Genomic DNA, 24,296 nt, shown 5'->3' with positions numbered 1-24,296 from the left:
TGTCTTCTTCTGCCATTGCCAACAAGAAGAAAGGCAAACAATGGCAGCAACTACTTTTCTTTCCGAGGGATTTCTAATTAAATAAGTGTCCTCAAATAGCTTTATGGGACTAATGTGGGGGTGGGGAAACCTTTAATAATAAAATGTATTAAATCCATAAACCTTGTTTTCTCTCCCCCCCCCCCCCCAATTTTTTTATTTACTTCAGAGTTGCATTATTTTAGTCTCCATAGAGATTTATGGCAACATTATATGACATTTCCTGGGCTTTTACAGTCTAACACCTTTTACAACTCCCTCTTAATGCCATGGGTCATAAAAGACAGAGTTCATTTCATTTTACAAAGGGGAAGGGGGAAGATGTTCTGTGCAGATCCACCAGTTGCAGAAAGACTTTTACATGCTGAGATGTACCATCATTAATAGGATTATTGAGTCTTTTAGTAGCAGCAACTCTGCCTGTTTTGAGGGATGGGTGATGTTTACAGCACACCCCAGAGTCCTGATTTCCCAGTTCAAACCAGCAATGCAGCAAAGGTGTGCTCCATGGTGGGACTGAGGTGTAGCTGGAGCACACTTCCAAGTTTGGTGGGGTTGTCTTCGGTTTTCCCATTTAGATGTAGTCAGTGCTATTCACTGATGTGTCCTCACAGAGAGATCAGGCTTTTCAAAAGAAGTCTCAGATAAAAATGCTCCCTTCTTGTCCATCCCATTTTGGGGATGGGAAATCAGCGGTAGAAAACTGGAGGTGCCAGCCAAACCATCACAAGATTCTTCCTTCAAATGAAAGGGGTCCTTCCGATGGCAAGTGGCGTTATAATTATAGACCAGAAAAGAGCAAGATCAGCAGCTGCTGCTGCTGCTGCTGCTTGCGTTTGTTCCCTCTGTAACTGACAGGACAGGGTACTTGGCAAAAACAGACTTCCAGAAGTGGAAAGACATTTAACCCCTGTTCTTGTCAGTCCATTCCTCCTGGGGCTCGGCAGCAGCAACCCCTTGCTTCAGGTTAAAAGAAGAACAAGGTGACTACTGCAGACCTGAAGGGGACTTTGCGGTGCCTGAGGAAGAGGAAGGGTCCAGGATTTGCCTTCAGGCTTGGACTGCCAAATCAAAATAGCAGGTTAGTGGGATACAACATTAGCTTAATATGCTTTTATAGTTAGCTTAACTTGAATCTCTCTCACTCACTTTCTCTACTACCTCATGAACTAAGAAAAAAGGTGACACAATAACAAGGGGTAGGTCTGAGCAGAGCCACTATTTAGACATTCTCTAATGTGACTTTCATGGTCACTTAGGACACTGATAGCTGTTATTTTTTCCTGTGGTTTCTCTCTGAATCCCAATGCATCCTGAAATTCTCAGCCAGGCAAAAATCCCATTTACAGGTGGGCTCAATATTAGTAGGGGCTGGGGGAAATGTTTATTTTTAGGTGTTTATGCCTAATGGCTTCTGATGATCTTAGCAAAAGTGGTGTAATATATAACTCACATTTCAGCCTGTGCTTGAGAAAGTTTCGGAAGGGGAACAAACACCAAACAAAAGGAAAAGCAGCATCATAGATATGAGCCAAAGTCTCTGCAGGCATAAAATGGACATAACTTGTGTTATGTCCTCAAGCTTGCAAATCCAGCAGAAAGCCTTGCTCTGTACCTGCTAATGAAGTTAAGAACAACACAATTAATATAAAAATCTTTCATGACACCAGTGCCTGTGGTATTTAATCTAACACTCTCTGTCCTTCTGTGGCCTGGCCAAAATAGTGCCCAGGCAGGAATGTGCTGGGGGGGCATTGTTATGCTTTGCTCTTCCTATCTGTCTCAGTTTTAGCTTTTTCATTTCCTGTGCCCATGACTAATGTTGGAAAGACTCTCAGTCAACATGCTGCTCACGAAGCAAGGTCTTGGGACCACTGTGCAAGAACCAGACTCGGGGCAAGGCTTTATGCCAAAAGTTCCCGGGAAGCAGGGGGGGAGCTGCACCCAAGTTGTTCCCAGAGGAAAAAAGCACAAGTGCAGATTTAAATCTATTTGCTATGTTGTGAAATCTAGTCAGACAGACACGTGGCTGTCTCTCATAGCTTCATATAGTCATATAGTCTAAATCACCTAATCTGACCTAATGTATATTTTAGGACATTGAATTATATTACCCTGAAGTCCCTATATGAACCCAATCATGTATATTCAATTAAGCATTTGCTTAGCAGGAAGCAAAACCACAGTGCATCACAGGCAAAGCAGGGCAAGGAAACCAAGGTACTGAAGGCTGAAACTGCTGTAGCAGTCCCACTTTTCTTTGCCCCATTTCAGAGGTGGAAAGAAAAAGCTGCAGATGACCAGTGCTTCTCAAGCTAATGTGAAGAGTTTCTATTAAGAGCCAAGGACATCGAGTAAACTGCTAAGAGAGATGGCTGGAATCTGATTAAGTGAAATATAGTTGTTTGAATCAAGCAGGCAAATAGTACTTGATGAAGAAAACTCTCCCAGTCTAATGGGATGGGGAAATATTCTTAATTATGAATCCTATTGTAATTACAGATCTGCAGTTGTGGCCAAAACCCATCCACTAGGCCTTGCAAGACAGGATTTGCTGCAGGTCTGTAGAGGAGGTGGACCCATTTTGTTCAGTTCAGCTCCTGACCAGTTTCTGGCACCATCCAGTCATGGATGCCTGGGAGGATGACTCCTTTCTGAACCTCATGTCCAGAAACTGATCCATGACCTGATCTAGTGGGAGGTGCATCTGTCCATGGCAAGGGGCTGGAACTAGATTATCTGTAAGACCCCTTTCTACCCAGAGTGTTCTATGATTCTATGGTTTTGACACCAGTCACTGCCTTCCTGCAGAGCTGCAGAGGCTATGAAGGTGCTGCAAAGCAATTTTTTTCCCTCCATGGCCCACAACAAAAGGGACTGCCAGAAAGTTTCACAGGTGCCCAGATACCAGGGGAGACCAGCAGAGCCACTCAACCTCAATCCTGTATGTCCCAGCTATGTGAATTCTTCCTGAAGGTCATCTTTTGTCCAACTACCTGCTCTCATCTTAAAGATCCTAAACCACAGCATGTCTATCCAGTCCCATGTTTCAACAGTTTGTTGCCCGCACAGTTAGCAATTTGTATTTTACTTCAGACTGCATTTGTCTAACTTTATCTTCTAATCATTGCACTGTGTTACCCTGGGGGTCTGGATTCCTGCCAGGCTATAAGCCCTCACATTATCAGATATCATTTTTAGATCTAAGCCCCTACACGTGGGTAGTCCCACCGGAGGTTTCCATTACAGATTAGGTATTAGTGGGGAGCTAGAGACACATTTCTTGATGTTTTGGGTTGAATACATGTACTCCCCAGCATTAATGGGCAAAGGGCAAGGACTAAAGCCTCCTATACTTTTAAGAGAACTCAGTGTATCATTAAGAGTATTTTTTTACCCCATTCCTCCACTATAGCCCAGTCACAGATTTCCCTCATTGTTTATAAAGCCCCATTTCTGCTGGGAAATGGAAATCTCTGCTTCCATTTTCTTAAGTGTTTCATCCTGACCACAGGCTTTTTAGCAGACAGAACTGCATTTCTGCATGCCAGTCAGCTTGGCTCCTGAATTGAACTTTATGGAGTTCAACAACAAGAACAAAAATTTCAAAGGCCTCTTCCAAGTCTCAGAAAAAAGGAAAACTATCATTTGGATGCTAAAGAATAAAACCCATGCATCTTAAAAAAACCCAATAACACCAAAAAAATCTCCAAGCCCATGCTGGCAAACCTTGAGCAGCCATCCTGCAGAGGAGAAGAGACAGTCTGTCAGCAGTAGAAGGCTTATGTGTCTTTTTCCTGCTAATTCCCTTGGTGACTGAAAGAAAAAGTGGCACTTTTACAGCTGAATTTTAATGGCTTACTTCATGCTCTGCATCAAAGACACAGCCATGTTGCATGGAATTCCACCAAGCCACCTATTAACTAGGTGTTCAGATTATTTTTTCTGAGAGTAAATGACCTACAGTGGAATCAAGAGAATATAGACAAGAATCTTATTTATGATACACAACTAACTTGAGGTTTTGTCTTGTCTTAGTTACTCCCTACCTTGAGGCTTTGTCTTGTCTTAGTTACTCCCTTTCTTCCATGCTGTACAAAATTGGTTTCATCCACATTTGGACTTTGTTGGGGGCATTTTTGTAAGCACATGAAAGTTCCTGTAGTATCTCCTTGCACTGGGTAAGTAAGTAACAAACCCAGCATAAAATATTTACTTGTATACTTCTAGTGCTTTAATTACACTGTGTCACATGCTTCCTACCAGGACAAACCTATGGCTTTTTTTGCATGTTATTTTGAGTATGTGAGTATTGATGAGTATGTCTAGCTGTCAGGCTGAGAAATAACAGGGCTCCCCACCTGATCTCAGCTGCTGTCGCAACCACTAATGAAGGAGGCAGTCTCCAAATCTCATTTAGTTTTAGATGAGTATAATTACCAAAGCTAGCTAAAAATACTGGCTGGGGAGGAAGGTGTATTTGTGGAATTCGGCTTTCCTTCTCTGTTGAGAAGCCAAGAAATTTGGAAAAGAATTTCAAGCAAATTTATTTCCTTTTCTTTCCTCACACCAGACTGGAGAAAACTGAGAGTAAGCCGATACTTCAGAGGTGTAACATGTCCCTGCCACTGCTCCCCAGGCAGATGGCCACATTCAGTGCTAGCTGTTGCTTTTGAGTGGTCTTTGAGGTAAAGCCCAAAACCAGCCTTGCATCAGTCAATCTGCAGGTCTCAAAGGGGCTTGTAACTGCACGACTATAATTTTTCTCTGTCTATATATATAAATACATACAGCATGTATTTATGTATACCTATGCCGTTATATGCATATATATGTGTATATCTATGTGTCTACCTATACAGGGGTGCATTCAGGTTAGAATATGATGTCTAAAATATTGTTGGTTTCCTGCTTCTCTTCTACGTTTCTAGGCTCAGCCTGCCAAGACGATGACAGTCACTTATTCCAGCAAAGTAGCAAATGCCACTTTCTTTGGATTTCACAGATTACTCCTAAAGTGGAAAGGCAGCATCTACAAATTGCTGTACAGAGAATTTATTGTTTTTGCTACTCTTTACACAGCGATAAGTGTATTATACAGGTACACTCTTTCCAATTCACATCTCATTAAATGTTATACTGAAGTTTCATACTTCATAGTGTTAGGCTGATGAATGATGGGGGGAGGTTATAACATAGTTATTGTCTTTTCCTTGGACCTTTTCTAATGCTCTCTCCTTTCCATGTTTACTTTAATGTTCCAGAGAAAGCATGTAGGATATAAATAAAATACTTTCTATCATATTCAGCTGATTCTACTTTCATCCCACTGTTGAGCAACCATCCTACTGAAGTTAGGCTAAATAAACATCCATGGCTAGCCTATGTTATACAGCTTTTATCATTCTGACTTGGAGCTGGCAGCAGTGAGCGTGCCTCTCTGCTTTGGATGATAAGTATAGACTTTTTACTCTAATTGCAGAACTGTGTCTTCAGTTGCTCAGTGGTAATTTCTTTAACAAACCTGAAAGGTAATAATCTGAGAGCCAGGTTACGTAGTCAGGAGAAGAAAAGTTTTGCTTAACGCTAGGGTGACATGCAAACTTTATTTCTAAGCTTGCAGAAGGCCAAGCAAGACTTCATGGAAACCAGAGGTGGTTGTTAGCTCTGTGTCACCCAGCACCTGGAAGAGTCACATTAGGAGAGCTGCTTCTTCCACCAAGGTGTGAATTAAACACCTGTATGACAGATGCAGTTGCATCAGTTAGTGAAGTGAAACTTTAATTGATGAAGTACACCACACAGAAGTATAAAAATAATGATTCAGCTCTTGCCTTGATCTCTAATTAGACCCCAGTGTTTGCTCAAGCAAAGTGAAGCAAGGAGAAAATGAGCTTCAGTTTCTCTGTGATTAATCACTAATTTTGCAAAATGTTCTATACCCGTAAACTCAGCATTAATACGTAAAGAAACACAGGAGTCTCAAATGTATTAAAATTAAAATTGGCAATTAAAGACCATGGTAAATACACCATCAAAAGCTTTCTATATGTGCTCCAGGTTCTATTGCACAATTATAAGCAAAACCTAACAAATATTTGTCGTGTGTTCCTTTTATATAAAATCAAAGAATAAGTGTAATACTAATCTATACAAATTAAAACAAATGCTCTATTTAGGCTTGTTGTATTTCATTAGATATCCTTTTTCCCATGGGCAGAAGCTGCCATACTCCACTCATTATCTATCATTTGGTGAATATCGTCCTCACTGAAAAATAAATACAGTAGTTGTGTTTTTAATCTTGTGGAAGAGAAATATTTAGTAGGAGTAAGAATAAAAAAAAAAATACTGCAAAAACGTAACATTTCCAAATAAGAGCAGTTAGGGATTAGTAACCTTTTGCAATTCAACCAGACCTGACCGTTTTTAGTAAGTAGCCCTCTGGAAAAGGAGGGTAAGCTCTACTTACAGACTTACAGACTTGCTACCATGGTTGGTCCGTTTGAGACAGCAAACTAATTCTCCAGGCGTAGTGATCCTAATTAGTACTGCCAGTCAAATTAGCCATGAGAAAGCTGCAAAAAAAACCAGGGAATAATACTGTCTTCTTCTTCAGCTTCTGTATTACATGCCAAAAGTGTTAAGGACTTTACCTTTAAGAATTCACTTGAAGACATTAGCCGAGGTTGCTCCTGATTGCACATACCTGATTATTTATACCTATTTGCACTTTGTAGCTAGTGCCAGAATATTATGAAAGGACAGATACATTTTATTCTTGCTGCAGATTTTTTCTTACAGGTAGCCAAAAACGGTTCTTTGAAAAGTTATCAATTTACTGTGACAAATATGCTGAACAAATCCCGGTAACTTTTGTGCTTGGTAAGTACCGGTTACATGTGAAATCAATCTCCAGCACTGCCTCTGTTCAGGCATTTTGTGAATGTCTGTGCATGGAAGCACTTCAGAGCTGAGGGGCCTATGGGAGGTTAGAGGTTCACAATGAAATCATCAGCTTCAAGCAGACCTCCTTAAATTCAAGTCGCTTGTGTCAAATCAACATTTATACTCATGTTCAAATTATACCAGCAAAAGAGTAAAGTTATTTATTTAGTATATATATTATTATATATTTATATATATATATTTATTATACCAACAAAAGAGTAAAGTTACTATATTTAGTGCCCACTAACACTGATACATTGTGCTCAATCTTTCAAATCACTAAATCCACTTAAGGTTTACTCAGAAGAGGAAATTTGGAAGTTAATGAGTATGAGAATCTCAGCTGGAATGGGCCATTAAGTTGCAGTGTCTATTAAATAATGAGAGTTGATTGCATCATGGGTTTTGACGTGATATACTGCATTTATTCTGGGAAATGTAGCAGCTTAGTGATATGAATAACACTCTGTAAACCAAATCAAAGTGACCTAAACAGAAATCCTGACAGGCACTGCACTTTTTTTCCCCTTCTAACTCCCAGGTTTCTACGTGACTTTGGTGGTGAATCGCTGGTGGAACCAGTTTGTGAACTTGCCATGGCCAGATCGTCTGATGTTCCTCATCTCTAGCTGTGTCCAGGGCAGAGATGAATATGGGCGCTTGTTAAGGAGGACTCTCATGCGCTATGTGAATTTAACATCTCTGCTGATCTTTCGCTCTGTGAGCACAGCTGTGTACAAAAGGTTCCCTACCGTGGACCACGTGGTTGGAGCAGGTACTGGTGTCCTTCTCCCCTGGATTTCTTTCCTTTACTTCAGAGGTGGGGGCACAAGGAGGGAAGGAGGCAGACTCATTTTTTCTTTCCTCTTTGGCCCCATGTGTGCCTCATACTAACTCATGTCTTTTATAGTTGGACTAATGGATCCATAGAATCACAGAATGGTTTGGGCTGGTTCCAACCCCCTGCCATGGGCAGGGATACTTTCCACTAGACCAGCTTGCTCAAAGCCCCATCCAACTTTGTCTTGAATACTTCAAGGTCTTAAAGGTCTTTAAGATCTAGTGATCTTAAAGGTCTTTTCCAACCTATGGTTCTATGTCAAAGCGACTACATTTTTGTCAGTGGATTAAATGATGTGCCCTTAAGTGTGTGGCTTTAATGCTCTTAAAGTCTTCATCTAGTGACACTATAGAAATCAAATGAGTTGGAGACTTTTGTGTGGATCTGTTTTCTGACATCAAGGAGGCAATAGGCATGCCCCAAACACACAGGTATATGGAACATGTACAACCTTCTCCAAAACATGAAAAATAATGTATCTGCAATGCATTATGGTGCAGTAGGAAAGGTGACTTGACACATGGCATTGCCTCGATGCACTGGATACAACTTGTCTTGTGTATCAGAGACTGATCTCTCTAGGCGCTTCACAAGTACAGCTTTATCTCTATTTATTTTAAGTAGATTGCACTTTGAGTAGATTTCCCATTTTAAGTATTACTTAGAAGAAAAAAAAAAAAACAAACAAAAAATCCAAAATAACCCTGAGGGCTTTTTCTTTACATTTAAAATCTCACTTTAAATACAATTTTTCAGGGGTAAATATAATAGGTATTAATAAGTATGTCTTTATTTTCAATTTGTTTTGATAACATGGTAAGTGTGATGCTGGGAAAGAGAGCTCAGTCGTGTAAGACTGCTTGCCTGTGAAGGTCTGACTGCTGAGTATTTAAAGGCAAGGCGTGATGCCATGCCTTCTGATTCACATGGTCAGGGATAGAATGCCACTGCAGAGATATTGGGATATATTCTAAATAGAAGAAGTCATACCTTTTTTGCTGTCTTGCATTTCTCACTTAAAATTATTCATTTGGCAGAGATTAGCAAGCAAAGTTGTAGCAAGTTAAAATATGCAGTGTGTACATACATATCCACATTTGACATATGTGCGAGAAGCTTTGGATATTAACAAAAATGCAGGCAGAATGCGCTGATCTTACTGGAAAAAAAAAAAGAGTCTTTTATTATCCAAAATTTATGTTGGATTCAGTTGGATTTTGAAGTTCTCTTCCTTGTGCTCTTCAACAAAACTGTTTACCTGGGCCTGTGAAAGGTCAGGGAAGCTTCTGTCACTCTCCCCAGCAATCTGCTTCTAGTACACACTGGAAAATTACAACATTTCCAGCAGGCTAATCCAGCTCTGCCTCCCTATTGCTAAAGACAATCTGTTCCAAAAGAGACAAAATGTCGCAGTGTTGTACAAGAATTGTAGACTGGAAAGCAAGTTTTTGTTGTTGGGGTTTCTTATGAACAATGAAGAATATTCTATAAATGGTATAAATAAGTACTGACAGTGTAGTCAGCTCCTTGGATTTCAGTGCTTGTTCTGCAGTTTTTAATACATATTGTGCCACATAATTTTTGCAGTACTGAGCACTTAAGGGTATATTTTGCTTCGTTAACATCCAGTGATTAAGACAGTACTCTGCAATTATCCCCTCCCTAGCTCCCTGTGGCATTACATGTGAGACTGCATGGGAGTGCAGCATTTAGTATGAACATGACCAGCAGAATCTGTCATCATTGCAACAACCTGTGCAGGTTTTGCATTTCTCTATGAAACAGAACTGCCACAGTGTAACTATTGCTACACATTCCTCTCTTCAGTAAGTGAACTGCTTAAATGCATAGGTTTTAAATCTGAGAACAATACCATGATAATGGAGTCTGACTCATCCATAACACAAGGCATAAACGCTTACTAGCAACATCCTTTGTCATGTTGCAGTTTCTGATTGAGCTATAATACCTTCTAGGAATATGACCAGCCCTGATCTAAAATTCAGCCGGGTATACTGGAGACTACACTGCATCCTAGGTGAACTGACATTCACAGTGGTGAACTCCCTGCTGAAAAGTGGGATTTTATTCCAGTCTGAACTTGCACAGGGTCATCTTCTGATCACCAGATTCTGGAACGGGTTTGAGTTGTTATTTTTTTAACTAGGTTAAAACATCATTTTTCTCTCAATTGCTACCTGTTAACAGAGTGCATAAAGGATTGAATAAACTTAGGAACTTTACCGTCTATAGTGTCTCCTTACAAGACACTGAAGACAGTGTCTTGTAGGGAGAATCTTCTAAGTCTTTTCTGAACTTTTTTTCATTTGTTAGCATTCTTTATGGAGCTGTAAGCAGTAGATGCATGTGGATTCATGACATTATGGTGCTGAGTGCACGTATGCCATAAGCGTCAAATGCCTAGCAGCAGTTCTAAGCATACCAATACTGTTGGCTGCAAGGTACGAGAGGGAAGTTGGATGCCCAAGAACACAAGTCTTAAAAAACATGAGTAATGAGTCAGGAGATGAGCAGAGCAGCCTAAAACAGCTGCTAGGAAATGCCTAAGAGAAACATGAGGTGTGAGCTCAGTGACATGAATACCTACAAAAGGCTGAAGTATGGAGTTCCAAACCCTCTGGTGGAAGGAAGTACCTAAATTAACTCTTTCTCACATAACACAGAAGCAGGTAGTTAAACTTCTATCTACCTGTTGCAGTAACAGCACATGGTTCTGAGCTGCATGTTCATGCCATAACTTACTCTGCTTTCATGAGGCCCCACCTGGAAGTACTGTGCAGTTCTGGTGTTTTCAACATGAGAAGCTGTGGAACCAAGTCCAGAGGAGGGCCACAAGGATGATCAGGGACTGGAGCACCTCCCGTATGAAAATAGGCTGAGAAAGTTGGGGCTGTTCAGTCTGGAGAAGAGAAGGCTGCATGGAGACCTCATAGCACCTTCCAGCATCTGAAGGGAGCCTATAAGGATGCTGAGGAGGGACTCTTCATTAGGGACTGTAGTGATAGGACAAGGGGTAACGGGTTAAAACTTAAATGGGGGAAGTTTAGATTGGATATAAGGAGGAAATTCTTTACTGTGAGGGTGGTGAGGCACTGGAATGGGTTGCCCAGGGAGGTTGTGAATGCTCCATCCCTGGCAACGTTCAAGGCCAGGTTGCACAGAGCCTTGGGTAGCATGGTTTAGTGTGAGTTGTCCCTGCCCATGGCTGGGGGGCCGGAACTGGATGATCTTAAGGTGCTTTCCAACCCTAACTATTCTATGATTCTAAGAACAAGGCTTTGTTGAACTTTTCTGACCAAAAAGATGCCCAGGTAACAGTGGAGAGCTGAACTGATCCTTGTACCTTCGCTGTTCTTCAGGCTGTGTTCTTCCAAAGGATGACTTCCCAGAGCCTCTGAAGTGACTTGCATCCAGTGTTTACTCCAGACTGTCAATTTTCCGATATTTTGTCTGTCTCAGTCTGATAGAAATATCGTTTCCTGTCCCATAATGAGCAGGCTGACCAGCCAAAAATCAAAGGCAGTCTGAAAAGCTGTCTTTAGGAGTCATGACTAGCAGGTCTGTTTGTCTGGTTGCCTGATTATTTCTGTGCACTTGATTATGAGAGCTGGCTGCAAACTTACCAAATTCTGTGATACTGCAGGAGTACTGTGTCTTGTTGCTGAACTTTTATTCTTCCATGGAATTTTCTGTCCCGTCCTTGTGTTCCTTCTCAGTAGCAATATTTCACACCTCCTGTGCTGACTTGTTGCAACTGTACAACAGTGGCATTTTTCTCAACAGCAGAATATCTATGAAGATTGCTGTGTTTCATAAATCTCCTTTTACCTTATTCACATTTTTATACAAAACAACTGGGTTTCTGTATTTTTTCTCTGCTTCATGTATCTTTAGCAATGTCAGCAACAATGAGCCAGTTTAGCAATTGTTAGCAACAATTCTTAGTTACGAGTTGGAGACAAGAAAAAAATCCTGTCTACTCTCAACTCCCCTATTGAATTTTCAGCACTCGGGCTTCTGATTGATTGGCTGAGCCACTTTTTTTGAGGCTGTTATGTACTAACTTTGTCTTCTTTTGGAGCTGATGTCAACAAAACAGAAGAAGCCTTATACGCACCCAGGGAGGTGACACACACCTGAGCAAAAAGCTAAGATTCTCCAAACCTGAAGATTACTCCAATCACAGAAAATACAGGATTTGGACATAAGAAAATGTGAATGCACCCTTATGTATTTTCTGAGGTGGTTTTTCTCACAGGCTGGCTGGAAGGAGAACAGCAGCACAGTGCTTTCTTACCCAAGAGGGTAGAGGTAGAGCTGCTCCCCTGCCAGTCCCAGGCAGCGACCTGCTCTGATGCAGGTGCTGTCCCTCACAGCCCTGGCTCCCCTGCGCTCTGACCTTGGGCTTGCTTGCAGCAGGGGGAAGCAGGACTTCACAAGGCCAGGGGAACTCTTCAGGAAACATAATACCTTTCCAGCACCCCAGCGAGGCAAACTGCCAGGCAGAGAGCAGCTTCAGCCAGCAGCCTCACAGCATGTCATCTGGCCCGGTGTCCCACTAGCAGCAGGATTTCTGTGCATGGTTCCCTTTCCCTCTCTTTGCACGCCTTCATAACCCCAAAGAAAACATGAAACACAATCTGGCAGGGAAGTGTTTTGCCAGCAGAAGGCACAGTCTCTGTGGAGCTCTGTTTCATGCATGTGCTTGTATCCTTTGTTGCTTGCTCACTGCTTTGCAGATTTACCAAAAAATCATCAGTATCAGAAGGTCACCTAAGTGCCCTTACAGCATAGGTGGAGATGTGTCTAATGCCATCATTGCTGAAAAGTAACAGGTAATTATTGCAAAAGCAGTTGTTTCAGGCAAGATCTATCCTAGCAAAAACCTCAAATAAAGGAAAAAGGAAGAGACCACTTAGTCAGAATTATAAATAGCATTTAGGATAGTTCTGTGTAAATATCACATAAACAGACTCAAACGTATTAAAAATTTAGACAATCAGTAGGACCGAAAGCACAGAATAAATTAAGTGTTTGGATTTGTTTTTTGTTGGCTAAACAGGTTTTATGACAAGATATGAACGAAAAATCTTTGATGACCTGAAGTCTCCCCACCTGAAATACTGGGTTCCATTTGTCTGGTTTGGGAATTTGGCTTCAAAGGCACGAAAAGAGGGGAGAATTCGAGACAGTGTAGATCTGCAGACACTGTTGAACGTAAGTAGAAAAAGTAAATCTACAGAAAACTGATCTCAAATTGCTATGTGGTAGCTTTTCACTTCCATAATTTGATTTACTGTGCACAGCTCTCCAGTGTCGTCTAAGCGATCTTACTCAGGATTTATACTGCTTGTCTCTGTGTACCTCTGTACTCTCAAGTACACACAGCAGCAGTTTGCTGGGATTGTATTTATATGACTAAGAAGGTATTAACTAAAGCACCAAATTGATGAGTAAAAATTTATTGTAACATCACTGTGAATTCATACTTGTTCCATTGCTGCAGGGTAAAAAAAAAAAAAAAAAAAAAAAGAAGAGAGTAATGTGACATTTGGAAGATTTTAATATCAATTGCAGGAAGACAATCTCCCTGAATATTTCATTAAGTAGTCAGACATCCTTTTTATGATATAATATATTCTCTTTCATGTATCACTTGACTGTAGATAAGATAGAAATGAAAGATAATTTGTGAAGAAATCCATAATATACTAAGCATTCCAACTCCATAAGCCAAATGAATATTCAAATGTGACAGTGGGGTGCTGGATGTAATTATGATAACAATTTCTATATACCAAACTTTTGTATCTCCTTGTCCTTTCATATGTGCAAAAATGACTTGTAACAAGATATTTATAATTTAGAATTGAACCCCATGCTATTTTAGTTTTTTGGGGGCTACTTTTTCTTTTATTCTTTGTCTCTTTTTTTTCTTTTTAGGAGATGAATAAGTACCGGTCTTGGTGTAGTCTTTTGTTTGGTTATGACTGGGTTGGAATTCCACTGGTCTATACCCAGGTACTGAGCTCTAACCCTTTACAAAATTCCAAACACCATCTCTATAAAAGGGGAGTTTGGTGAAAAATATCCATAGACTCAACCAGATTCTCTGAGCTGTTGAACACTCCTTGACTCCCACAGGATCACAAAGGCCTGGCTGACTTTTAAGTCATATTTAACAGTCACATTTAATGCAGAGATGTTTTGAAGACCTTTCATAACCTGGGGGAGAGGAGGGAAGCACTGAAAGGTTTTTATGTTTCCTGGGTCTTCTCCCTGGCCATAATTGTGACCCCTCTATTCATAATACCTTCCTACAGATTTGTAAATTATATGCAAAAGGCAGTCAGAAGCCTTTGCATATGTGTTGCTTTATGCATCATTACATGATTTCAATGAAGTTTTATTCTTTGCAGGTTGTTACTCTCGCAGTCTATACTTTTTTCTTTGCCTGCCTGATAGGGCGCCAATTTTTGGATACTGACCAAGGGTATCAGGGACATGACTTAGATCTTTACATTCCGATCTTCACACTGTTACAGTTCTTCTTCTACGCAGGATGGCTCAAGGTAAACTAGCTTTATGGAAAAGTCATGGGCTGAAAGGGACTGAATCATGCTTTCTTTTGATCAAAGCCAGCCTTTAGTATCTACTGTTAACCTAATCAGATGCAAGCAATTAAAGGTCTCCAGTTCCAGAGGGCTATCAAACAGTAGCAGCCAATATTGGCTGCAACCCTACCTCATAAAAATGTTCACTATAAAGAAGAGTTATATATAGAATTGGATGCTACCCATTGATGTCTGCTCAGTTAACATACCACCATCAATCTCATAGTTGAGTAATTAAGGCATACCTCATGGCAGTTCTTGCTTCTGCAGTGACTATCAAGGTAGAAAGGAGAAAAGTTTCAAATAAAAAGCAAATTGGTACATTAGGGTCTATGTGCATTAAGATTTCCTTTTGGGATTATTAATCATGGCTGGAAACTTAGAGCTGACTTTTCTGTTAGAATATAAATTGAGCAAAATTGGCTAATTTTATAGCCCCCTTTCCAACTCCAAAGGGCAGAGTAGAGAAAGCAGCACACCAAGCTGTCAATTGCAGGGAAAAGTAAAGTGTCTGCAGAGCAAGCTCCTCTAGTCCTGTGTCTTAGGAACTCATGGGGAAAGGGGTGTGCCACACAGGGACCAGCCTTGAGGGGAGCATGAGAGAGAGGAAGGGAGGCTGCTGTGGTGGGGAAAGCACATTGCTCTAGGCAGTGTTGTCCAGAGATTTACTGATTACAAAACTCTTAAGCTGTTCCTCTTGACCATCCTGCTGGTGCATTTGAAGGATGAATGGTTTCCCCTTCATCAGCACCCAAGGCTGTTAGTAGCATCTCTTCCAGGTTGGCTCAGGGCTACCAGCCAAATCCTGGCTATAGCAGGTATGAGATGCCATTGTAACTGAAGAACCTTCTGCCTAAGGAAATGAAAGGGAGGAGAAGCAGTTTTTAAAAGCAGATTTAATACTGGCAGTGCTCCCTTGGTCCAGAGGTTTGTTGAAACCTGCAGAGGCCCTGAGTCAGGATATTTCTGTCTTGAAGGTTACAGCCAGTTTCCTGCTGAGTGTGTTGAGCTTTGGCTGCCAGGCTGCAGAAAGAGCCTCAAGCTATTGACTTCCAGTAACTTTGCTATTTCTCAGAAGTTATGGCTAAAATGAGCTCTTGCCTTGGCCTCAGGCCTGGTTTGTTATACCTACAATACAGGAGTAAAGTTTCCCAGACACTCCATTATCATTACAGGTGTAGACAGACTGTCCAAATACAGGGCTTAGTTGTCCAGCACCGCACTCCTTTCCAGCAAGTAAAGTCGTGTCTCACATACCGGGACCAGCTCAGCCAAAGAAAAGGCCATCAATGCTGTTCCCTCTGTCCCAGCCCTGCTTAATTCTTTTAGCTCATGTGACAGGTTTTGCAGTGGATTTTTGGGTGGTGATTCCCTGCAAAAGCAGCATCTGTTCTAGGTCATTCTTATTGCATTACTTCCATAGCTATACCCAAAATTTAATGCCATGGGGCAGGCCAATAGTGTGACCAGAGGTGTCCCCTGTCTTGTTTTCATTCCTCCTGATTTTGGGGTGTTTCTGTTGTGTTAGTCTGCTTGGCACTTCATTTGATGTCTTCCACTGCTGGCCTGGGAAGTTGTGACCTAGGAGAGTCAGCAGGTGCTTACCCACTGGTGCAACATAGAAGCACATGGGAATAAATAGGCAGGGAGTGACTCCCTTACTATTATAAGTTATTTAGATCATAGTCATCCATTGTGAGGCTCATGAGCAGGGCTGTTTAATCATACAGTTGATTTACCTGTACCCAAGTTAAACTGAGGACTTGGCCTGGCCCTGGTGGCCATCAAGAAGGCTTGGGAGGGTCAGCAAGAATGTGATTGGCTTCAAAACTGAGGCTTAAAAAGACAAACAGAAGGAGAAGAGCATGAAGGGGAGAGGATATTTAACCTCAGTGTACCAAGGAACTGAGAAATAGAGAAGCAGTCTGAATTTCCTAAATCTTTTTCAGTTTTTCCTACATCATCTTTTTTTTCTCCCCCAGCAGCTAGAAGTTTTCTCCCCACAATCTACTTTGATGATCATAGAGTGGGGGCAGTGTCTGTTGCTTTTCCATATATTTAATCCTTGTGGAGTGAGGGGAACAGGACAGGATAAGGCTATGGGCAGCCAGAGAGGTTTCCTTTCCCATCCTAGTTCCCAGACTAGGGCACCTCACTACAAAGGTGCTGGAGCTCACTGTTTGGTAGTGCCTTCCACAGGATGGGCTTCTCCCCTGCAGTTTTAATCACTTCAAGTGCAGAAACACAAATCAGCAAGTTGAATGAAAGAACAAGCTCAGATTCTCTCTTGCCTTTAGCTAGCATGATGCACAGCATTCATTTGAGTCAAGTCTTCCGGTGGGCTGCTTTTCCTGGAAAGCTTCGGGGGTATGCCATCAGCATCACCCACGATAAAGAAGCAGGGGCTGCGGACTGAGCTCGAGAGACAAGCTGTGGTCCTTCCAGCAGACTGCAGCTGCAGGGCTCAGGAATACGGACCGAATGGGCTGGTGGAGCATTGTATACCATAATGCAGTAACAGAGCCTCTAGCTGCCAAGACATTCATTTAAATCAGCCAAAGTCAACAGTAAGGAGAGGTAATGACTATCTTATGTGACAATTGCGTGGCCCAGACATGTCTCAATTCCCAGCAGGCCAGCACTGACAGTTATGATTGATAGCACCAACGAGACACAGAGGTATGAATCTATAGGGAAAGCAAGCTGTTCCTTCGCTAGGCTAGCAAAACCATCATACGGGAGCTCAAGATATGATTGGAAGTGACAGGCAGGGAGAGAGAAAAATCCAATCTTATTTTCTCTGTGGCAGCAGTCCTGACATGGCATGCCAACCTCTATTCACTGTCTCATTTTCCTTTCAGGTTGCTGAACAACTTATTAATCCATTTGGAGAAGACGATGATGATTTTGAAACTAACTGGTGCATCGATAGGAATTTACAGGTTGCTGTTGTTATTTCTACTTCCAGCTTTACTGTACTATAGGTTATCAATCATTACATTTAATCCTATTCCTTATACTGAGGCACAAACTAAGGACAACAAGTGACAACATAACAAATTCTTTCCCTGAAGGAGTACCTATGGCTGTGATCCACAGATTTTGTTTTGACAAGTCAATGCATCTTGATTTTAGTATTTGGCATTTATGATGCCTGACTAGACAAGTAAACAGCTGACCTCAAACTATAAGCTCACTTTATGCCTGGAAAAACATGTAATGTAGGTCAATCCTGCAAATCCAAAAGCCATCTACTCCCACATAGATAAGGACACGTTTTGCTAATCTGAATGTCTAGAGATTACAGTATTGTATATGAACCTGCCTTTAAAAAAAAATGGCAGTGAAGATCCCAAAAAGACCAAGCAGGGCCATGAACTAATAAGCAGGGCTTATACCATGATTTATGTTGTGACAGCAGCATCTGTGGTGGGCACAGAAGCCAGCATCTTCAGTGGCAGGAGGTCTGAGATTGCCAGGGTACAGATTTACTGCAGCTACCCCTGATTTCCAAACAGCTCCTGTCGTCAGCCTCTGTATGTCTGAATGAGCCCAAAGACATGAAGAGTGGCACATGCTGCTCCCCTTGCAGGTAGAGTCAAGCATAGGTTTGAGCTGCTGTTGGACCCCACGTCTGCTGGGGACCACTAAGACTGGAGAGCAGAGCCCAGATATTAGGGGAAGCAAGGGCAGGGCAACTAAATCAGCATATTAAGCAAAACAAGCAATGCAGGTACGGAGAGGAGTGGGAAAAGCCTTCACGCTGCCAGAGATGGTCTCCAGCTTAACACTGCTTCAGGCTACTTATGCTATGGTGCCTCAGAGCCCTTTGTATAAAATGTATTGGAATGTCCTAGAACAGGATGGCCACGTGCTTGGTTCTGAACATCTTAAATGTGGGCAAAGCCTATCAGAAAGCTTCTCTACTTCTGGGCATTTTAAGGAGCACAGATTTCCTATAGCATGTGGAGGATCACATGTCCATTTATCTACATCATGCATGAGGACTTCAATCTGACACAAATAACTTTGCAGCACAGAAGACTCAAGTTACAATAACACTTATGCTTTCAGGAGTATAGGAGGATATAGGGGGTATATTTTTTAATACCGAGTCTCTTCCCAGTATGCAGGCCAGTACAGAGATTACTTTCAGGTGTTTCTGAAAGAAATGTTGACCCGGGGAGTCCAGAGCAGATTATGTCTTATACTGTACTGTGCTGAAACTGACATGATTTATACCAAAAAAATCTAAGGTCTCACTTCTAGCAGTGGATGAGATGCACATGAACTTACCAAGGATGGAGAAAGATATTTACTGGAACGACTCCTCTGCCCGGCCACCTTACACAAAAGCAGCTGCTGATTACTGTATTCCTTCATTTCTTGGATCGACTATTGAAATGGGGTGAGTGGCACTAAGGGTTCTTAATGCCATCAGAAATATCACCACCCCTACAGCCCATGTTGATTGATGGACAGCAGGGCTGCAGGCTGTGACAATACCTTGAGCGAGGAAGGTGGAAATGATGTTAGGAGGGAGTGGACAGGCTGGTGTTCAGGTGGTGATGTCTCCATGTGCTCGTAGGTCCATATGCTCATAGGAATTTGGCACCCATAGCTTAAATTGTGTAATTACTAAATAGAGTATATTGGCAGGGAGAGTGTTGATAGTCGCTGAGCACAGGATGGCACCTGAAGACAGTAACTGACTTCTCTTAATAATTATTTACTACTGCTTCTTCATACATCCCCCAGTTAACAAAATAGCTATTCCTGTGCTTGTTTAGGTAGCAGATGATGGCTGAAATCAGTTCAGATTTTTGTGAAGATAAACAAGAAATTATTGTAAATGCACAACTTTTCATAGACTGATAATCTAGGCATGGAAGTTGGAGCAGCCAGATTTTGTGAAGGAATGGAGTTATTTGTAGAGATTGACACAAGAACCATCGTTATAAAGAAACATACAGACAAGAGAGGACTGCCTGGTGCTGTCAGAATCTATATGAGAAATCAGTGATAGGCTAGTTAGCTTAGAAGCTGTTGAGTTTAAACATTGTGACATACTTTAATATAGAACAGGTCAGTAGGTGTAAATACCACCATGCCTGAACAAATACAAGGGCAAGTAGATGTTTTAATCTGAAAATTTTTTAAAAACTTTATAGTAGCCATTTGTTAACTTTAAAACTTATTTCAAGAAGTTTTCCATTTCTTCAAAATTTTCCAGCCTTTCTCAAAATTAAATCTGCTTGATTTTTGCTTTGAAAAGGTAAAGAAGAAAAACTCATAGAATATATTTTACTGCAATTGCAAGTGGAGAAAAGGTGGCAGAGCAGAAACATTATTAAGTCTGCAAGCACTTTTTTAATAAGAAGCACTTTGGACAAAAAATGAAACGGGGTGAATGAAAAATGGCTCCATGTTAGCCCCTGTGAAATGCAAACAGCTCTGATGTGTTGAATTTCTTACCAATTATTTTCTCCTCTAAACTGTTTCTCTGTTCATCTCTCTAAAAAAGTTGGTAGCTCTTGTGCACAGTTCAAAAAACAGGTCTAAAGATTCATCCAAGTTCAAAGGGCATAAATAAAACTTGAGCCAAAGTCTTTCCCAGCCCCCTCAAGCCAACATCTGGCACAGGTTGCCCACAGAAGCTGTGGCTGCCCCATCCCTGGCAGTGTTCAAGGCCAGGTTGGATGAGGCTTTAAGCAACCTGCTCTAGTGTAAAGTGTCCCTGCCTTTGGCAGAGGGGTTGGAACTGGATGACCTTTATAGGTCCCTTCCAACCTGAACACTTCCATGACTCTAAGAGCTTCATAAATGCTGGATGAAGTTCCTCTGTCCCTCTGGGTTGGTGTTGCCTCCCTGTTCTCCTTGCCTCAGGTCTGGCCTGAGTCCCTTTGCCATCTGCACACAGAACAGGTAACTGTGAGAGTTTGACTTGTCCTCTGGGGCACACTGGGTCAGTAATGTGTACTGAATTGCCTGGCAGATGCAGCAATAGTTGTTCTCAAGAACCACGAAGGCTGGGCAGGAGAAGAGTACCAGGTACAGGCGGGACTTTCAGACACACTGTCGTGCCCCAGAAGTAAGTGGGATTTGGCCGTCTGAGTAATTCCAGCATCTTTTGAAACCATCACACTGTTGCTTCCAGGAGCAGCCTTTTCACTCTTGTTATTTTTGCCTGAAGAATTCTCCTCGAAATTATCTACAGCACCAAGCAGGGTTCCTTTTTCCCCTCTCCCTCATGTTATTCATAAGCCTAACCACGCGGAGCTGCCACAGAGGGCTGCAGCTCAAATATGAAGTAGTGCCAGATGCCCAGCTGGATGCCCTCCCAGCCTCATCCTCAGGAGAACAGACACTTGGATGTGGAGAGCTTTCCATGTGATCTGGCTCGTCTAAAGGCAGGGGCACTATTTCCTGACACCCTCACCCCTTTCATGCCCTTCCTTGGGACACACTAGGGCCTTGGTTCCTAGGTCTTCCTGCTGAGACGGAGGGATATATGTGCATGCAGACTACATACACTTTCTGTATATAAGCGCCACCTACTAACAGGATTTATTTGGCAGGCTGGCTGACACTGAATTCCTCTACGGGGAAGAGTGGCCCTGGGAAGAGGAGAAACACCGAAGGCAACGTTCAGTGCTGAGAAGAGTCAAGAGATTCCTCAGTGTCCACGAGGGCCCTTCACCTCCAGCTCAGCGGCGCTACAGTCGGCAGACAAGCGAGAACTCAGTGTTCTTCCCAGCAGATGAAAAGGGGCACATCAGGCGCCTGCAGGAAATGCACACAAGGGGGAGATACTCCACCTCGAGCTTCAAGAAGAAACATGAAGGACTTGACAGAAATAACAGACTTCACAGTAGCCGAGACCTAGGACCCATAACTGAAACCTCAAGGAACGAGGCACCATTTGGTGACAGCGACACTTCATCTGAGACAAACAAACCAGTTCCTGAGGTCATCATCTCTGAAGCTGAGGAGGAAGCGCTTGATGTGCTGAGCAAACCAGATCCGCAAACACAGTGCAACGCAAGCATGCCAGAAGAGAAGCTCCAAAGGAGCCTAACTGAGACAAATGTGAGTCTTCTGGACGACCCTTTTTTCCCCCCAGAAGTCACTACATACCTCCCAGGCTCTGAGGTGCATCAGTCACTTCCTACTGTGATAGGGAAGCCCAAACATGAACCCTACGTTAGTAATTTAGCCGGTTTCATAACAGATCAGGAGAGAAACATTCAGCGATGGAGTTTACCGAGCTTCCATAGTCAAAATACAACGTCAAATGCTGACACTTTAACAGATTCTGAGACATCTTCACAGCAAAGGACCCCCAGTGATGGAAAAAATCTTACTTCTGCTGCTGCTCCAGAGACATTTGAGATGCAGCACCTGTGGGAAAACCTGGATAGTAAAGAAACAGCTATAGTGGAATTTTCTAATGAGAAAAGTGAAAGAAAACTTTGACCGTGCTTGCTCTGGGTTTGACTGAACTTCTTGTCCTCTCGCACAAGTGGTTCTCACACAGGTTTGCTGAAAGTGTGAAGGGCAGAACACAACACTCAGACAAATCCTGAACACGAGGAATTGGGCACCTAAAGAGAATGCACTATGGTGACATGCTTTAAGCCACTTGGTTGAAATCTGTGATCCTGTAGGTAAAACTGTAGGGAGCCTCACGGGTGAACGCAAGCTAGCTAGCGCAAATGGCAGCGAGCTGTGCAGGCTCACCCACTGAGTTTATCAGGAAAGCAGAGGTGGCTCTTCTGTCCACTTTGGATCCACCTTTGGCCGCTCCTTCAGATTAAGGTCTGTGACATCTCTGTAAGACCTACCAATAGTTCCGGTTTCCACTCAAATGGCTAGAAGGGGAGGTGTGGGCTCCTTACCCAGCCTGGAGAGATTCAGCTCACCATCTCTGTCTGCAGGAATGCCTGAAAAATCAGTCTCCCCACATGTGTGGGGCAAAAGCCCCCCCTCTCCTACTGAAGCTGTGCCACTGCAGAGTGGGAAAATAAAAGGATTAAATGTTTAACTTCAGTAAGAAAAATGGAAGAGGCAAAGGTGCTGATGAGCTTGGCATGGGGGTCTGAGCCTTGACCTCTGCTCCTTGGAGCATGTGTATGTTGTACCTGGTGGCTGTTTATTGTAAAATGCTGCTCCCAGGTGGCCTCCCTGGTGATGCCAGGACTGTGGCTCCCTCTCAAGAGGTGATGGAGCTGCAGGAGCAACTGAGTTTAGGGCTCCACTCTTGCAGAGATCCTCAGCTGGAAGGCTTCAGATACCCCAGGTAGACAAGTAAATGGCCCAGGACCACTAGCAAAAATTGGTCTCTGCTTTCTTCCCCCCCTTGTCTGCTCCCACACTTGTCCAGATGTGTCACACACATCCTCCATTAACTCAGACCTGAGCCAGCATTAGGTGGCTCCTGCTGCTCCAGGGGCGGCTAAGCCACCTCCCTGAACCTCCTGGTAGCAACCTGGCCTTTCAGCTGCCACTTCTACAAGAAGTCTCAAAGCAGGCCCTGAAAGCAGCAGCAGCTCTTTGGTTTCAGCTCTCATTCACATCTACACAGACTCAGACTGGAGCGTGAGTCCAGCGTTCCCCCATGAGCGAGCATCCAAGTAGATGGTCTCATTAGACAAGGGAGAGTCCAGGTAGCTCAGTGACTGGGAGGAACAGAGGGAGGGGAGACAAGGGAATGATGGGGCTGCAGCAGCCAACAAGTGGCATGGGCTGTGTGGATAGCCTGTCCACCCAGCAGTCTTGCTCAGAAAGTTGCACTTCAGCCAACAAACCAAGGTCTCTATCAGGGTAACTGGTAGCACCAGTGGCTCCTGAGAGTCTTCAGGACCCCCTGAAGCTGGGAAAGGAATGAACAGATTTGCTTGCTCCTGCTCCTATGTCCAGCTGCTTAAGTGAGGAGCCCTTCCAGTAAGGCTGTCACATAGCACACGACTCTGCTATTCCATCTGGGTAAGTTTGGGAGGGGAAAAAATCAACCACTCTCCTCACTTCTACTTCTTCCAGCTTTGTTTCAGTCTGGGAACTGTTGGTGTGCATTAGACATGCTCTGAGCAGTGTCTCCCTTTCAAATCCTTCAAAGACACGAGACAAAAGCACATGTATCAGTTTAGGAAGCAGAGGACACTTCTTAGCCCCAGGAAGATGTGTTTAAACTCAGATTATGGGAATTTCAGGTGTGCAGAAAAGCCAAGCACAGATTTCACAGGCACTTACAGAGGCACTTCTCCATGCTGTGGGATGAGGTGGTGCCAGTGTCTGACAGCAACTGAGTACTGAGAATCAGTCACAGTTTTGCAGTAAGGCATTCTGGTGCAACCTCACCCTTGCCACCCGCAACAAGTCCTCAGGCAAATCAAATTGTTATGGTCAGGTTTGACCAACAGGATGAGAGCCTTGACAAAGTGAAATGATACTGAAATAAACAGCACCTTAACCTAGCAGTCTGATTCTTTGGGTGGCTGTTACTAGGTAATAGCAGCTTCTGGCAGCATCCTCTAGCTTTTCAGCCATCAGAGCCCCGGTCTGCTGACTCTCCCCAGGGAAGAGGACTCTATCAGCCTGTGACAGTGGTGGAAACACATAGCTTTCCCTTCCCTACATTAGCAGAGAAAAAAAGGCATTCTTCCCGCATTCACTCTTTCTTCCCTATTCTCTACTTTTTTCTTTGAACCAAAGCAACACTTTTCAATTCAATATTTTCTTAGTTTAATTGCATCTGTAACTGTCATGGAACTTCACTTACCAATCAGCTTAACTTTAAGAAACAGTAAAGTTTAGGTATAAATGATACATTT

General features: G+C 42.7%; 1 protein-coding gene across 4 annotated transcripts; it reads left to right on the top strand.

Annotated features, from left to right (window-relative positions):
* The first annotated feature begins 945 nt into the window (after window positions 1-945).
* On the top strand, window positions 946-22,252 carry BEST3 (bestrophin 3). 4 transcript variants are annotated; one of them, XM_062613712.1, is made up of 10 exons: window positions 946-1,120; window positions 4,971-5,140; window positions 6,830-6,924; window positions 7,532-7,765; window positions 12,915-13,069; window positions 13,796-13,873; window positions 14,272-14,424; window positions 17,328-17,408; window positions 18,723-18,874; window positions 21,045-22,252. In XM_062613712.1, exons 2-10 carry the CDS (start codon window positions 4,989-4,991, stop codon window positions 21,940-21,942), a joined length of 1,998 nt encoding a protein of 665 aa, XP_062469696.1. In that variant the 5' UTR covers window positions 946-1,120; window positions 4,971-4,988; the 3' UTR covers window positions 21,943-22,252. The 4 variants fall into 4 exon arrangements, with proteins under 4 accessions (XP_062469696.1, XP_062469697.1, XP_062469699.1 ...); XM_062613713.1 differs by lacking the exon at window positions 4,971-5,140 and having other exon boundaries at window positions 948-1,120; XM_062613714.1 differs by lacking the exon at window positions 946-1,120 and having other exon boundaries at window positions 5,015-5,140; window positions 6,844-6,924.
* Window positions 22,253-24,296: the final 2,044 nt, after the last annotated feature.

This window comes from Pezoporus occidentalis, unplaced genomic scaffold, assembly GCF_034315485.1.
Source record: "Pezoporus occidentalis ecotype Australia unplaced genomic scaffold, CSIRO_AGI_Poc_V1 ctg17, whole genome shotgun sequence".
NCBI classification, from domain to species: Eukaryota; Metazoa; Chordata; class Aves; order Psittaciformes; family Psittacidae; genus Pezoporus; species Pezoporus occidentalis.
The sequence above is the reverse complement of the archived record's forward strand: the minus strand, read 5'-3'. Positions and strand labels throughout refer to the sequence as shown.